Source organism: Mobula hypostoma, chromosome 14 (assembly GCF_963921235.1).
Source record: "Mobula hypostoma chromosome 14, sMobHyp1.1, whole genome shotgun sequence".
Classification (NCBI taxonomy): domain Eukaryota; kingdom Metazoa; phylum Chordata; class Chondrichthyes; order Myliobatiformes; family Myliobatidae; genus Mobula; species Mobula hypostoma.
The window spans coordinates 1286522-1302662 of record NC_086110.1 but is presented as its reverse complement, the minus strand read 5'-3'; the positions used below and the strand labels follow the sequence as shown (position 1 = coordinate 1302662).

Below are 16141 nucleotides of genomic sequence, written 5' to 3'. Positions count from 1 at the left end.
AAAGGGGGTCTTTTCTGATTGGCTGTGTTACGAGAATACACATAAAATTAAGATGTTTGCTGGCCTGGGCTAGCATCAGTGGCATCAGCAGTTGGTCTGCCACCTGCCCTCAGGGGAAGGAGAGATAAGGAACAATGGAGCAGCGTCTGGAGATGTGTAATGAAGGGACGTGGGAGAGAGAGCTGTCTGGAGCGGCTCCCCCTTTGAACCCTGAACTGTTTGAAGTGGTGGACAGGCGATACCCCAGCAGGGGGATAAAAAGGGACAGGTTCGCTAAGACAGGGTCACACACGCCACCCAAGGTAACGAGACCCTGGAAGCGGTGCGCCTCTCACGAGTGGGTGAGAAGTACCAGACAACGACAAGGGTGGAAAGGTACGATCAGCGGGAACCCGGTGTGTGTCCGCCCTTGCCTGGGTGCCGGGTTCACTGCAGAGGATCGACCGCATCTGGAGGAGGGGTCACAGTCGGTGACCTCAGGTGACATCACCAAGGACCCGCCCAAAAGCTGTTTGTGAGCCATCTCGCTGGTCTGTGAGCCATCTCGCTGGTCTGTGAGTGAAGCAGTGTTCTGAATGATCAGTTGTTCCTGTTCTCTCTGTCTCTTCCCCCACGCTGTCCATCGCCATGGCAACGATTACTGCGAACTGAACTTTGAGTCATTTTGAAATTTGGTCATTTACCCCTAGACAACGATAGAGCTTGATTGATGCTGTTATCTTAATTCTGTGCACATGTGTGTTTATCATCACTGAACTGTTGCATTTATTATCCTTTCGATTACTGTGTTGCTTGTTTCTTTAATAAAACTTTCTTAGTTCTAGTACTCCAGACTCCAACTGAGTGATCCATTTCTGCTGGTTTGGCAACCCAGTTATGGGGTACGTAACAGCTGCTAGTGACTACTAGTGTTCTTCAGGGGTCAGTATTGGGACTGCTACTTTTCACATTGTTTGTCAGTGATTTAGATAGTGGCATTGTTGGCTTTGTGGCAAAGTCTGTAGATGATATGAAGATAGGTGGAGGGGTAGGTAGTGCTGAGGAAGCAATGTAATTGCAGCAGGACTTTGACAAATTGGAAGAATGGGCAAGAAGTGGCGGATGGAATACAGTATTGGGAAATGTATGTGAATGCGTTTTTGGTAAAATGAACAATAGGGTAGACTATTATCTAAATGGGGAGAAAATCAAACATCAGAGGTGCAAAGGGACTTAGGAGTCCTCCTCCAAGACTCCCAGAAGGTCAATTCACAGGTTGAGTCTGTGGTAAAGAAGGTAAGAAGCAATGTTGGCATTTACTTCAAGTGGAATAGAATATAAAAACAAGGAGATAATGCTGAAGCTTTATAAGACACTAGTCAGGCTGCACTTGGAGTATTGTCAACAGTTTTGGGCCCCTTATCTCAGAAAGGATGTATATATTGGAGGAGGTTCACGAGGGTGATTCTGGGAATGAAGGGGTTAACATATGGGTAGTGTTCGGCAGCTTTGGACCTGTACTCACTGGAATTTAGAAGAATGTGTGGGGATCTCATTGAAACCTACCAAATGTTGAAAGGACTAGATAAGGTGGATATGGAGAGGATGTCTCCTATGGTGGGGTATTCAGATCTAGAGGACACAGCTTCAAAATTGAGGGGTGACCTTTTGGAACAGAAGTATGGAAGAATTTTTTTTTAGTCAAGGATTGGTGCATCTGTGGGGCGGTCTACCACAGCTGTAGTTGAGGTCAAGTCCGGGGTATGCTTAAAGTGGAAGTTGATAGATTCATGATTGTTCAGGACATCAAGGGATAAGGTGAGAGGGCAGATGTATTGGATTGAATGGGATTTGGGATCAGTCATGATGAAATGGTGGGGCGGACTCAATGGCCTAATTCTGCTCCTATGTCTTATGGTCTAATAACAGTCATTATAAATTGTCTGTGATTAGGCTAGGGGGTTTAAGTAGGTGAATGGTTCGGTGGTGCAGATCATTGGGCAGGGAGGACCTGTTCCGTGCTGTATTGCTAAAAATAAATATCTTCCTTTCTTCTGAAACATGGCTTCTTCCCTGCTACAATGGACTTGGGAGACCCAATGTTCAAGAAGGAGGAAGATATTTCAGAGGCACTAGTGTGGAAAGTCATTGAAGCAAATATAAGAGGAATGGAGGAACTGGAATAATGGATTTGAGTCCTTTCAGTAAGCAGAGTGCGAGGGAATGAGAGTCTGTAGGATGTATATGTAAAGACAATCTACAATGGAAATGGAGGGATCCAGTAAGTGGAGGGAGGAATCAGAAATGGACCATGTGAAAATGAAAACAGGATAGAAATTGTGGGGTGCGGGAGTGGGTGAGGGGGAGATAAATGATGAAACATTGAACTTTTGTGTGAGGTCAGGATTTAGCAATGATGCATTAGTAACTCACTCTTTCAGAGCAGGCCTTTTCTGCTATAAGTCATCAGTTTTTCTGTCTTCATTAGCACAGCCTTACCTGCTGGATGTTTCCCACAGTCGTATATATTGCAGCACATTGCACTCCTTTGTTTAGCATATTAAGATTGCTCCTATTTCCCCACTTGATCAGAGAACATCTGCACCCCGTCCCCCTGGCCTCACCTGATCATGACATTCCCTTTTGTCCTGTGCATCTTTATTGTTACCTTCTATGAAACTTAAAACTATGACTTGACTTTTTTTCTTTCCTAGTTATTAAAGATCTTGGACCTGAAACTAATTTAGTTTTTCTTTTCACATAGCTGTCCGATTTGCTGAAGGTTTCCAGCATACTGTATTTTTATATATTTTTTGTATTCTTAGACTTTAATCATGTTCTAATATTCCTTTTTTTTGTTTAAATCACAGCTCAGTTGTCCTACCAGACACCATGTTAGGAATGGGTGACAGGAAGCCACATATGGAAACTAGAGAATACCAAGGTGGGTAGGATGGTAGCAGTCTTTTGAACTGATGGTCACTCTGCCACGCAGCTGCTTCTATGGAGAATTATGGCGCATCCCCTCACTCCATCTTTCAGGCCATTCATTTTAGTTAAATGACATTGCCAACACACATTGTCAATAATGTGGTCTACAATCCTGCCTGTGTTGTGGAGCTCCTGTCTTCTGCTTGATTTGGCAATAAGAGTTGAGTGATTACTGAAAGTCTGGCAGGCAATTTGAATCTGTAGCTGAATTTGGCTGTGAAAGCTGGAACCAGATGCAGCATTGCAATCAAATTGTACCTGCAGGGAAATGCAGTTACTGTAACATATAAGCAAAAACACAATGGTTGCTGGGAGTCTGCAAACACAGAAAAAGATAACTGGAGAAAATCAGCAGATCAGGTAGCATCAATGGAGAGAGGGTTTCAGGTAAATGATTTTTCATCAGAACTGGAACTGATGTAATGACTGCTCTAGTCATTCTACTTTCATGTCTCTGTGGCTGGGCACAGTACAAACGCCATCTATAAATTCAACAATGGCAAAACTGTTGGCAGAATCTTAGGTGCTGATGAGAAGGTATACATGGGAGTTGTATCTCAATAACTAAACATCAGACCTAGAGATTGATTATTGATTTCGGGCAGGGGAAATTGGGAGAATGCACAACAGTTTTCATTGAAAGGTCTGCAATGGAAAGGGTGAGCTTCAAGTTCCTCTGAACATCCATCCTGGCATAACATTTTGATGCAGTTATGAAGAAAGCATGCCAATGGCTGTATTTTATCGGGCAGTTAAGGAGTTTTGGTATGTCATCAAAGACTCTAGTGGTTCTGTTGTTAAAGAAAGGCTCTGAGAATAAGCTAGAAAATTGTAGGTTAGTGAGCCTGACTTAAGTCATTGGTAAATTATTGGAAGGTGTTTTGGAGGGCAAGATATCTTTGTAGTTGGATATATAGGACTTAATTACAGATCATCATCATGGTTTTGTATTTGGCAGGCCATGTCTAACCAATCTTATAGAGTTTTTTGAGGAGGTTACCAAGAAGGTTGATGAAGGAAACGTAGTGGATGCTGTCTACGTGGACACTAGTAAGTCCAACATGGGATGCTGGTCCAGAAAGCTGTCAAATTGCTTGGCATTCAGGATATAGTCAATTGGATTGAATGTTAGCTCAGCAGGACAAGCCAGAGAGTTGTAATAGATGGTTGTTTCTCTGACTGGAGTCCAGTGACTAGTGGTGTGCTTCAGGGATAGGTACTGTGTCTATTGTTTATATGACCATAAGACATAGGAGCAGAATTAGGCCATTTGCCCCATCGAGTCTGCTCAGCCATTCCATCATGTCTGATCTTTTTTCCTCTGTTCAACCCCATTCCCTAGCTTTCTCCTTATAATCTTTGATGCTGTGTCCAATCAGGAACCTGTCAGTCTCTGCCTTAAATACATCCAACAACCTGGCCTCCACAGCTGCCTGTGGTAGTAAATTCCACAAATTCACCACCCTCTGGCTAAATATATTTCTCTGCATCTCTGTTTTAAATGGATATCCCTTTATCCTGAGGCTGTGCCCTCTTGTCCTAGACTCACCCACCATGGGAAACATCCTTTCCAGATCTACTCTGTCTAGGTATTATCTATATAAATAATTTTGACATTGTGGTAAACTGGATCTGCAAATTTTTTGATGACATTAAGATTGGAGGTGTAGTGGTCAGTGAGGAAGGATATCAAAGCTTGCAAAGTGATCTGAACGAGCTGTGAAATGGGCTAAAATGGCAGATAGAATTTAATGCAGACAAATGTGAGGTATTGCACTTTGGGAGACCTGAGTAAGACATACACAGTAAATCGTAGGGCATTGAGATGTGCAATGGAATAAAGATAGCTGGGAAAACAGATCTATAATGCCTTGGCAGTGGCAAACAGATAGATAGGGTTGTAAAAAGAGCTTTTTGGACATCGTCCTTCATAACTCAGAGCATTGAGTTGGGATGTTAGAGTGAAGTTGCATTTTGTGTGGTTCTGGTCATCTACTTACAGGAGAAATCAATAAGTTTTTAAAAATGCAGAGAAAGTTTACAGGGATGTTAGCAGAACTTGAAAGTTACAGGGATGGATTGAATCAGTTAGGTCTTTATTCCTTGAAGCGCACGTGCATGAAGGTAGATCCCAAATTATGAGAGCTATAGACAGGGTGACTTCATACAGGCAATTTCCCGTCAGATTGGGTGAAGCTAGAACTGGAGTCAAAGGTGAAATATTTAAGGGGAATCTGCAGGAGCTACTTCACTCAGAGGGTGGCATGAGTGTGAAATGAGTTGAGAGCGGAAGTGTTAAATAAGGGTTCAACATAACATTTAAGAGACTTTTGGATGGGTATGTAGATGAGAGCGGTATGGAAGCCTGTGGATTCAGTACAGGAAAGAGTAGGTGAGCCAAAATGCCCATTTCCCTGCTGTAGTGCTCTATGACCTGATGTACTGTGGAGAGATAGTGTCTCCATCGTGGGCTGCAACCTCTCCACCATCAAGAACCTCTTCAGAAAAGGTGATGCCTCAAAAAGGTAAGCATTCATTTTTAAGGATCCTCAATATCCAGGACATGTCTTCTACTCATTAATACCATAAGGGAGGAGGTACAGGAGCCTGAAGACACGCTCCCAATATTTTAGGGTCAGCTTCTGCCCCTCCATAATCTGAATAGTCCATGATCACTACCTTACTATTTTGCACATTTTAATAATTTTTAGTAAATTTTATGGATTGTATTTACTGCTGCTGCAAACCAACAAATTTCACAACATATGTTAGTGATAATAAATCTTATTCTGATTCATCCATCCATATCTTACTTTCATATACCCCGTTCCCCTCTCAATAAAATGAAGACATATACTATCAAAACATTTCAAATTGAGGGCTCCCTCCGCGATTCCCTTGCCCATTCATCCAACCCACTATCCTCCCTTTCGGCACTTGTCCCTGCAAGTAGCCTGAATGCTACACCTGCCACTTCAACTTCTCCCTCACTTTCATTCACGGCCCCAAACACTCCTTCTAGGTGAAGCAACATGTCAGCTGTGAATCTGCTCGGATCATTGATTAGAAACATAGAAACATAGAAAATAGGTGCAGGAGTAGGCCATTCAGCCCTTCGAGCCTGCACCGCCATTTATTATGATCATGGCTGATCATCCAACTCAGAACCACGCCCCAGCCTTCCCTCCATACCCCCTGACCCCTGTAGCCACAAGGGCCATATCTAACTCCCTCTTAAACATAGCCAATGAACTGGCCTCAACAGTTTGCTGTGGCAGAGAATTCCACAGATTCACCACTCTCTGTGTGAAGAAGTTTTACCTAATCTCGGTCCTAAAAGGCTTCCCCTCTATCCTCAAACTGTGACCCCAAACTGTGACCCATTGTGTCCTGTGCTCCTGATGTGGCCCCTCTATTGGTACTTCCTGCTCCTTCCCCATTGAACCTTTCTTGCGTTCTATCCCACTTGGTTTAGTCCCATCACACCTACATCTGTGGCATTTCTTATGCTCTCGATCTCCTCAGTAACTTTCAATTCCTTGCCCTGTGTGCCTCATTTTCACGATGGATGTTCGGTCCCTATACAGCAATCCCCCATCAAGAAGGCCTCAAAGCTCTTTGCTTCTTTCTTGACAAAAGAACCAGCCAATTTCCCTCCACCACCACCCTCCTCCATTTGGCAGAACTGGGCTTCACTCTCAACAATTTTTCCTTCAGCTTCTCCCAATTTCTCCAGAGTTGAGGGCTAGTTAAGGGCTAGCCATGGGCTCCTGCATTAGCTTCAACTGTGTCTGCCTTTTCGTTAGCTAGGTAGAACAGTCCATGTTCCAAGCCTTCCCGGTAATACTCCCCAACACTTCCTCTGCTACATTGATGACTACATTGGTGCTGTTTCATGCACCCATGATGGGCTCGTCAATTTCATCAACTTTGCCCCAACATCCATCCTGCCCTTAAATTCGCTTGATCCATTTCTGACACCATCCTCCTCTTTCTCAATCTCTCTTTCTCCATCTCTGGAGACAAACATCTTTTGTCATCTTATAAAAGACTGACATCTTTTATAAACCTACTAATTCCCATTGTTATCTTGACTATACAAGGGAATAGTATACCACTTGAGTACTGTGCTCACTACAGGAAAAAGGAAAGGAAAGGTACGTTGCATCCAGAGTTTCTCCGGTTAGCGGATGATTTCCCTCCCCGCCTCTCTGATGTAGTGAGGAATCGCGTACGAGGCAAGTTACAGCAGTGGTTTGCCATTGCCTTCTGCCGGGTGAGTTTCCAAAGAGATCACCAGCTCATAACCCAGCACGGATGGAAAGCGTGCAGGGGAGCCGGCTGGCTGGATTCGAACCTGGGACCTTTCGGCCCGAAGTCCGACGCTGATGCCACTATGCCACCAACTGGGTCTAGGAAGGATGTGGAAACCATAGAAAGGGTGCAGAGGAGATCTACAAGTCTGTTGCCTGGATTGGGGAACATGCCTTATGAGAATAGATTGAGTGAACTCGGCCTTTTTTCCTTGGAGCGCCAGAGGATGAGAGGTGACCTGATCGAGGTATATAAGATGATGAGAGGCATTGATCGTGTGGATAGTCAGAGGCTTTTTCCCAGGGCTGAAATGGCTAACACGAGAAGCTACAGTTTTAAGGTGCTTGGAAGAAGGTATAGAGGAGATGTCAGGTTTAAGTTTTTTGTGCAGAGAGTGGTGGGTGCATGTAATGGGCTGCCGGTGATGGTGGTGGAGGCGGATACGATAGGGTCTTTTAAGAGACTCCTGGACAGGAACATGGAGCTTAGGAAAATAGAGGGCTTGTGGGTAAGCCTAGGTAACTTCTAAGGTAAGGACATGTTCAGCACAGCTTTGTGAGCCAAAGGGCTTGTATTGTGCTGTAGATTTTCTGTTTCTATACCTCTTCCCATCTTTTAAAAATGCTATTCTCTATTCTCAGTTCCTTTGCCTCTGCCACATCTTCCTTTCCAGAACATCAGAGATGTCCTTTTTTTTAAAGAACAGCATTTCTCTGCACTATTAATGCTGCCTTCACCCACAACTCCTCCATTTCTCAAACATCCATGTTCATCTCATCTTCCTGCTACCCTAACAATGATAGACTTCCTCTTGTCCTTACATACCACGCTATGAGCCTTCACATCCAATATATCATCCTCCGCAACTTCTGCCATCTCCAAAGGGATCCTACTACTAAAAAATGCTTTTTACCTATCCCCCGCTTTCTGCAGGTATTGCTGCCTTGCGTTTCTCTTGTCCATTCATCCTTCCGCTTTAGTCTCCCTCCTGTAAGTGGCCTAAGTGCTACATCTGCCCATTCATCTCATACCTCATCTCCAACCTCATCTCCATGCAGGGCCACAGCAGTCGTTCCAGATGAGGCACACTTCACCTGCGAATCTGATGTGATTATAAATTGTGTCCGGTGCTCCCGATGTGTCCCCTTCTACACTGGGGACACCTGCCATAAATTGGGCTACTACTTCAGCAAGCACCTCCACTCCATCTACCAAAAGCAGAACTTCCTTGTGGCCAAACATTTTGAATCTGGTTCCCACTCTCGGTCTGACATGATAATATCTCCTCCTCACTGACAATCAACACTGGTGTTCTTCAGGGCTGTGTGCTTAGGCCACTGCTCTATTCCCTCTATACCCATGACTGTGTGGTATAGCACAAATGCCATCTATAAATTTGCTGATGATACAACCATGTTGGTAGAATCTCAGATGGAGACAAAAGGACGTCCAGGAGCGAGATATACCAGCTTTGTTGAGTGGTGTCCCAGCAACAACCTAGCACTCAATGTCAGTAAGACGAAAGAGCTGATTGTAGACTTCAGGAAGGGTAAGACGAAGGAACATGAACCAATCCTGATAGAGGAATCAGAAGTGGAGAGACTGACAAATTTCCTGGGTGTCAAGATCACTGAGATTCTAACCCGGTCCCAACATACTGATGCAGCTATAAAGAAGGTAAAACAGCAGCTATATTTCATTAGGAGTTTGAAGAGATTTAGTTTGTCAACTAAAACACTCAAACTTATAGATGTACTGTGGAGAGCATTCTGACAGGCTTGAATTACTGTCGTATGGAGGGGGACGGAGGCTACTGCACAGGATCATGCTACAGAAAGTCATAAAATTAGACAGCTCCATCTTAGGTACTCGCCTCTGTATTATCCAAAATGCCTTGAAGGAACAATACCTCAGAAAGGTGATGTACATTATTAAGGAACCCCATCACCCAGGGCATGCCTTCTTCTCATTGTTAGACCATAAGTCCCTAAGCCATAGGAGCAGACTTAAGCCATTCAGCCCATCGAGTCTACTCCACCAATTCATCACAGCTGATCCTGGATCCCATTCAACACCATACATGTGCCATCTCACCATATCCCTTGATACCCTGACCAATCAGGAATCTGTCAACTTTTGTTTTAAATATACCCACGGACTTGGCCTCATCTGCAATCTGTGGCAGAGTATTCCATGAATTCACCACCCTTTGGCTAAAATAATTCCTCTTTACTTCAGTTTTGTCGAGGCTGTGCCTTCTAGTTCTGAATACCCCCACCAGAGGAAACATCCTCTCCACAGCCAGCTTATCTAGCTTTTTCAACATTCGGTAGGCTTCAATGAAATCCCTGTGCATTCGTATGATTTCCAGTGAGTACAGGCCCAAAGCTCTCAAACACTCCTCACATGTTAACTTCTTCATTCCCGGAATCATCTTTGTGAACATCCTCTGGACTGTCTCCAGATGACAGTACATCCTTTCTGAGATAAGGTGCCCAAAATTGTTGACAATACTCCAAGTGCGGCCTGATTAATGTCTTATAAGACTTCAACATTATCTCCTTGATTTTATATTCTATTCCGCTTGAAATAAATGGCAAGTGTTTTTGCCGCCTTTACCACACTCAATCTGTAAATTAACCTTTCGGGAATCTTGCACGAGGACTCCCAAGTCCCTTTGCACCACTGATGTTTGGATTTTCTCCCCATTAAGATAATCTGTACTTTTGTTCCTTTTACCAAAATGCATTATCATACATTTCCCATCTGCCACATTTTTGCCATTCTTCCAATTTGTCCAAGTCCTGCCGCAATAGCATTGCTTCCTCAACGCTGCCTACCCCTTCACCTGTCTTCGTATCATCTGCAAGGTTTGCTACAAAACCATCAATTCCACTATCTAAATCATTGACAAACAATGTGAAAATTAGCTGTCCCAATGCTGACCCCTGAGGAACAACAGTAGTCACTGACAGCCAACCAGAAAAGACCCCTATTATTCCCAAGCAACACACATAAAAATTGCTGGTGAACGCAGCAGGCCAGGCAGCATCTCTAGGAAGAGGTACAGTCGACGTTTCAGGCCGAGACCCTTCGTCAGGAGTAACTGAAAGAAAAGATAGTAAGAGATTTGAAAATAGGAGGGGGAGGGGGAGATTCGAAATGATAGGAGAAGACAGGAGGGGGAAGGATGAAGCTAAGAGCTGGAAAGTTGATTGGCAAAGGGGATGTGAAATGATCATAGGATGGGAGGCCTCGGGAGAAAGAAAGGGGGAGGGGGGAATCCCAGAGGATGGGCAAGGAGTATAGTGAGAGGGAGAGAGGGAGAAAAAGAGAGAAAAAAGTATATATATATATATATATATATATATATATATATATATATATATATATGTCAATAAAAAGTAAATAACGGATGGGGTACGAAGGGGAGGTGGAGCATTAATGGAAGTTAGAGAAGTCAATGTTCATGCCAGAGGCTACCCAGACGGAATATAAGGTGTTCCCAATTACTGCCTCCTGCCTGTCATCCATTCCTCTGTCTATGCCAGTTCATTTCCTGTAACACCATAGGGTTTTATCTTGTTAAGCAGCCTCCTGTGAGACACTTTATCAAATGCCTTGTGAAAATCTGAGTAAATGACATCCACTGCCTCTTGTCCACTCTGCTTGTTACTTCCTCAAAGAACTCCAATAGATTTGTCAGGCAAGATGTCCCTTCACAGAAACCATGCAGACTTTGACTTATTTTCTCATTAGTCTTCAAGTAACCTGAAGCCTTGTCCTTACTAGTGGACTCCATCAGTTTCCCAATCACTGAGGTTAGGCTAACTGGCTTATAATTTCCTCTCCTTTGTGTTCTTCCCTTCTTAAAGAGTGGAGTGACATTATCAATTTTCTAGTCCTCTAGGATCATGACAGAATCAAGTGATTCTTGAAAGATCATGACCTTTATCATGATCATATGTTTTCTCTTCAGCCACCTCTTTCAGGAGTCTGGGATGTAGTCAGGACGGAGGTGCAGAAGCCTGAAGGCACACACTCAGCAATTCAGGAACAGTTTCTTCCCCTCTGCCATACGATTCCTAATTGGACATTGAGCCCATGAACACCACCCCACTTTTTTAACATGTATAATTTCTGTTTTAGCACTATTTTAATCAATTCAATATGCATATATATACTTACTATAATCTATTTATTTATTTTTCTTTCTATATTATCATGTAATGAATTGAACTGCTGCTGCTAAGCTAACAAATTTTATGATACATGCCAGGCATAATAAACCTGAATCTAATTCAGATGTTCTGGTCAATCTCAGTTTGCTACGGTCAACAGTGTTGCAGCAGGCAAAGGGTCGTAAATAATACAGGTTTGTTCAAGCCAATTTAGAAAGGCAGCGGGTTTCTTGAGGGGATTAGGAGCGTTAGAAAGCATGTCCCGAGCCTCGCCTGGAGTCCAAGGACGCAGAATTGGAGCGTTTCCGACCATGATGCGTGGAAATTGAGAGGTATTAGAGAAGCTAACCTCGGATTGATTACTGTCAGTATTCAATCGGGGTTCTCGTTGCGCTGGGGACAATTCACGTCCGGAGCGGAGAACCAATCCCGATCCACTAGCAGTCTGCGTACTGTTCGCACGAGCCAGTTCCCTCCCCTCTCTTTGTGGTCTCCCGCTTTCTTCATATGCGGGCGGATGAAGGGCTAAAGCATAGTCAATAGGTTCCTGCCAGGGGTCCCCATGGGGCGCTTTCGGCTCCTCCAATCGAGGAAATACACCCACAGTTGGTTCTGATGGGGAGGTGATGACTCGTTCTATGGGGGCTGAGGCTAATATTGGGGGCCCCAGTTTCTTTGACGCTATGGGCGGATTATACTTTTCTCCAATTATTTTCCAGATGGGAAAACAACTCAAGATGTATAGTAAATCCCAGTTGGGATTGCCGTTTCCCACTTTAACGTCATTCCAATATGCTTGGATAATGTGAGGCTTTAGAGTCCCATTATAGGGCGAGTCCCCTTCTTCTAGAGATTGATACCGGTACCACCCATACAGATTTGGACAGAAAGGGGTCACGTAACTACCTACCTCAGTTTCTTGGAAAACTATGTCCACTGGTGATCCAGGCCTCGGGTAGGGATCATTAGCCGCCAACGTCCCCGCTGAATTTTGGATCACTATCTCCTACCTCAGTTGGAATCCCAAGACCTTGCGTGTTTCTCCTTTTCTTCTACTGGGAGTGCCAATTTTTGGAACTCTACCAGTACTACTTTTCTGTCCCATGATTAATTCCTGCTTTGGAAAGAACTTATATGATCGCCAACATCACAATAAGTCACACATAACACTGGACACAAACGGACAGAGCGCTCACCAAGGTCCCGTTTCGACATGAGCTCGTAGTCTCAATTAAATATTTGTCTTCTTGTATGGCCTCCTGCCGTACTCACCCGGACTCCCCTGGAGCTGGAGCCCGGGACAGGGGGAATCCTTACCTCCCCTGCAGACCTTACTGTGCCTAAATGTCCAAATCCCGTCAATGGGATCCTGCCGACTACGCCAAAACTGTTGCAGCAGAGTTAGTACTTTACTCAGAATAAAAGAGACAGAGACTCTTTTGGGCTCACTTCGTAACAAAGTCCTTATATTGTCGTGATGATCACGGAGAGCCAACCCTCACAATGGAGCGGTGGGCTCTAACTAGACGCATAAGCAAGTTGACCTTCAGATAGATGAGACAGCTCGACGTGCAGAGAGATGAGTATTTCTTAGAATATGTCTGGTCTGCGGTTGATGATAAAGCAGATAGTGCTACAATTCTTGCAAGAACATTGCTTCAACAGAAATAAATTGTTAACACCTTTGCAAAGTCGAATACATCAAAGAGAGCTCTTAGCAGCAAGCGAAGAAGAGTTGCTAATGCAGAATTTCCCATTACCACAAACAGGTACATGACTTATTGAACCTTTCTGCAGTGCTGTAAACATCTTTATCATTGTACCTGTACCTCAACATACTGTGCACATGGCAATAAATTCCACTTAATGTCCAAAACCAGATTCCAGAATCAGATACTCCATTAGTAAAGCTGGCACAGGAAGAGATTAGAAGGAAAGAAGATAAACATTCAAGGATATCCCCAAAGCTTTCTTGAAGAAGTCCACCATCTTCACTGACTCCTGGAGCCACTGCTAGTTGACTGCTCAAAGTGGAGAAGGAACATTCAGGGTGTTATTGAAAACCTTAAGGTCATTGTCAGGAGTACAGGGAAGCCTGTTGAATGAGCAGACAATCTCAGAAGTTACACACCCACCTGTGACATCAGCCACCTGCTAACCCAGAGGCTGAAGAATCTGGGGCCCCATATTGACTTCATCAGCAACCTCTAAACCTACAGAACCAGAGAGAAACCAACTCATCTATGATCCAAGGGGGCTTCCGAAAAAGAAGATGAAGATCTGCCAAAAGTGGAAATTCCTGGTGGTCCATTTTAATTCCCATTCCCAGTTTGAAATGTGAGTCTATGGTCTCCTGTTAGTGACTTCATCATGGTACCTCAAGGAGGAGCAACACCTCATATTCCATCAGGGTAGCCTTCAACTGGATGACCTGAATATTGATTTCTTCTGGTTTAAAAAAAAAATCCCTCCCCTTCCCCTCTTCTTCTACTGCCCACTCTGGCCTCTTACCTCTTTTCACCTGCCCATCAACTCTGTCTGGTGCCCTTCCTCCTTCCCTTTCTCCTATAGTCCAGTCTCCTTTCCTATCAGGTTCCTCCTTCTCCAGCCCTTTACTTTTTCCACCTAACCTGGCTTCACGTATCACCTTCTAACTATCCTCTTTCCCCCCCACACTTTTTTATTCTGCCTTCTTCCTTCCTTTCCAGTCCTGAAGAAGGCTCTTAGCCCGAAATGTTAACTGTCTGTTCATTTACATGGAATTTTCAGCATTTTGTGTATGTTGCTTTGGATTTCCAGCATCTGTATAATTTCTTGTGTAGAAGATTCCTTTAGATTAGATTTGTCTTGATTAACTCAATGGATTGAAAAGTAATTTTGCAGAATGCTTGCTTTTTTTTCAAATTGGCTTGGATTGTTATCTTTTTTCTCTTTTCATGGACAGGATATGATTTTGGGTTTGGTGGGACACAGTTGTACTGTAATACCTGGGGTTTGGAATACCGTATACCTGCTGGATGGACCAGCCCCTCGATATTTGTATTTTTTGGTATTTGTCAACTACCCCCCCATTTCGCTGCTGAAGAGTCTGATAGTACTATGTACCTTCAGCAGTACATTGACATTGCAAATCAATGCCTGACCTTTTTTATTTGGTGCCTTTCTTAGATTGAGAAGACAGTTGTTCTGTGAAGCCCAACTTTATATACTCCACTTACTAACGAATGTATTTCAGCCACCGTGCAAATGTCCTCTGTTGACGGAATGGAACCTGTGAGAAATGAGGGAGAATGTAACAGTTTATTTGATCACGAAGGAGCCAAGTGCATGGAAGGAAATGAAAAAAGTCCCACAAAACACCACGAAGATGCTATGAAGGACAAAGGATCCAGGTGAGGAGCTCATCCTGTTGACCTTAATTACTATTCCCTTTGTTTTGATAGTGCCTTGTGTTTGAATGGATGACATGCTATTTAGTCACGTCTAAATTCTTAAGTTGCATATTTTCAGAATAAGGAAACATTTACAGGTAGACGCTACATTTTCACGAATTCTAGAGCTGATCTATTTTACACATCGTTCTGACATGCCTTTCCATCATTCCTCTTGATGGTCTTTACAATGTATTATAGTATTGAATGAGCTGCAGGAATATAATCTAAAATTGTTATTTTAGCTATGGTGGCTTTCATTTGGCAATCTTTATGAGATATTTGAGACCACCTTGTATAGTGACCCAAATGGATTTTCACATTATCTTGCAACTAAATGGAAAGAAAGCAGAACTCCCTTTTTAACTATACAGTGCCTTTAAGAATTTCCCCATGGGCATATTAAGGGAGTGATGCATGTTCTGAACAGTCTATGTAAAGGTAAACCAAGGAAGGAAGAGTGGTACGATGTAAAGAGTGATCGATAAATTTCACATCACAAAGGAAAGTTTGACGAGACCATTGTGTGAATTCAAATAGGAGTCAATGGAGATATTTGGCATTTGATGGGTAGAAAGAAGATGATTGTAATTGGCAGGCTATAGGGGAACATTTCAAAAATTAAGTCTCAGATGATGAAAGTTGATTGTGGTTTATATTAAGGGAGGTAGAAATGGAAGTGGAATATGACGAAGGGTCTAGGCCTGAAACGTCGACTGCACCTCTTCCTACAGATGCTGCCTGGCCTGCTGCGTTCACCAGCAACTTTTATGTGTGTTGCTTGAATTTCCAGCATCTGCAGAATTCCTGTTGTTTGAGTGGAATATGATTGCTCTTTGAGGATGGACAAGAATAGTTTAAAAAATAGATCTGTAGGAATCTGATGTGATTAAACTGACCAAATTAGACTTTTGGTCATGACAAGAATTGGCACTGTTGAAAGTTTATTGAGTATGATGTTACTCCGTCACTAGAAGTTCTATCATTACATGCTGTAACATTCATTCCTTCCTTCTTTTGATGTTTCAACTGCAGCTCAGTTGTTTCACCGTTTGCCTTATCTGTGGAGGAACATGGAAAAGTACAAACAGAAACCATAGACTGTCAGGGTAAGTAGGATGGGAGCAGCCTTTGAATTATGACCACACATCTGGCTTTACACAGCAACAGGCTTTGTAGAATGTGAAGGTGTTGCCTCTTTACATCTTCTCTCAATTCCTCCATTTTAATGTAGTGTAACTCTCG

General features: G+C 43.4%; 1 protein-coding gene across 2 annotated transcripts in view; it reads left to right on the top strand.

Moving 5' to 3' along the window:
• Positions 1-16141, top strand: part of dnaaf1 (dynein axonemal assembly factor 1) — a 169074-nt gene that overhangs the window by 43920 nt on the left and 109013 nt on the right. For both annotated transcript variants that reach the window (XM_063066575.1, XM_063066577.1), the window contains exons 4-6: positions 2850-2923; positions 14701-14857; positions 15932-16005. In XM_063066575.1, the coding sequence (XP_062922645.1) occupies positions 2850-2923; positions 14701-14857; positions 15932-16005 (305 nt within the window). The remainder of the gene's footprint in view (positions 1-2849; positions 2924-14700; positions 14858-15931; positions 16006-16141) is intronic.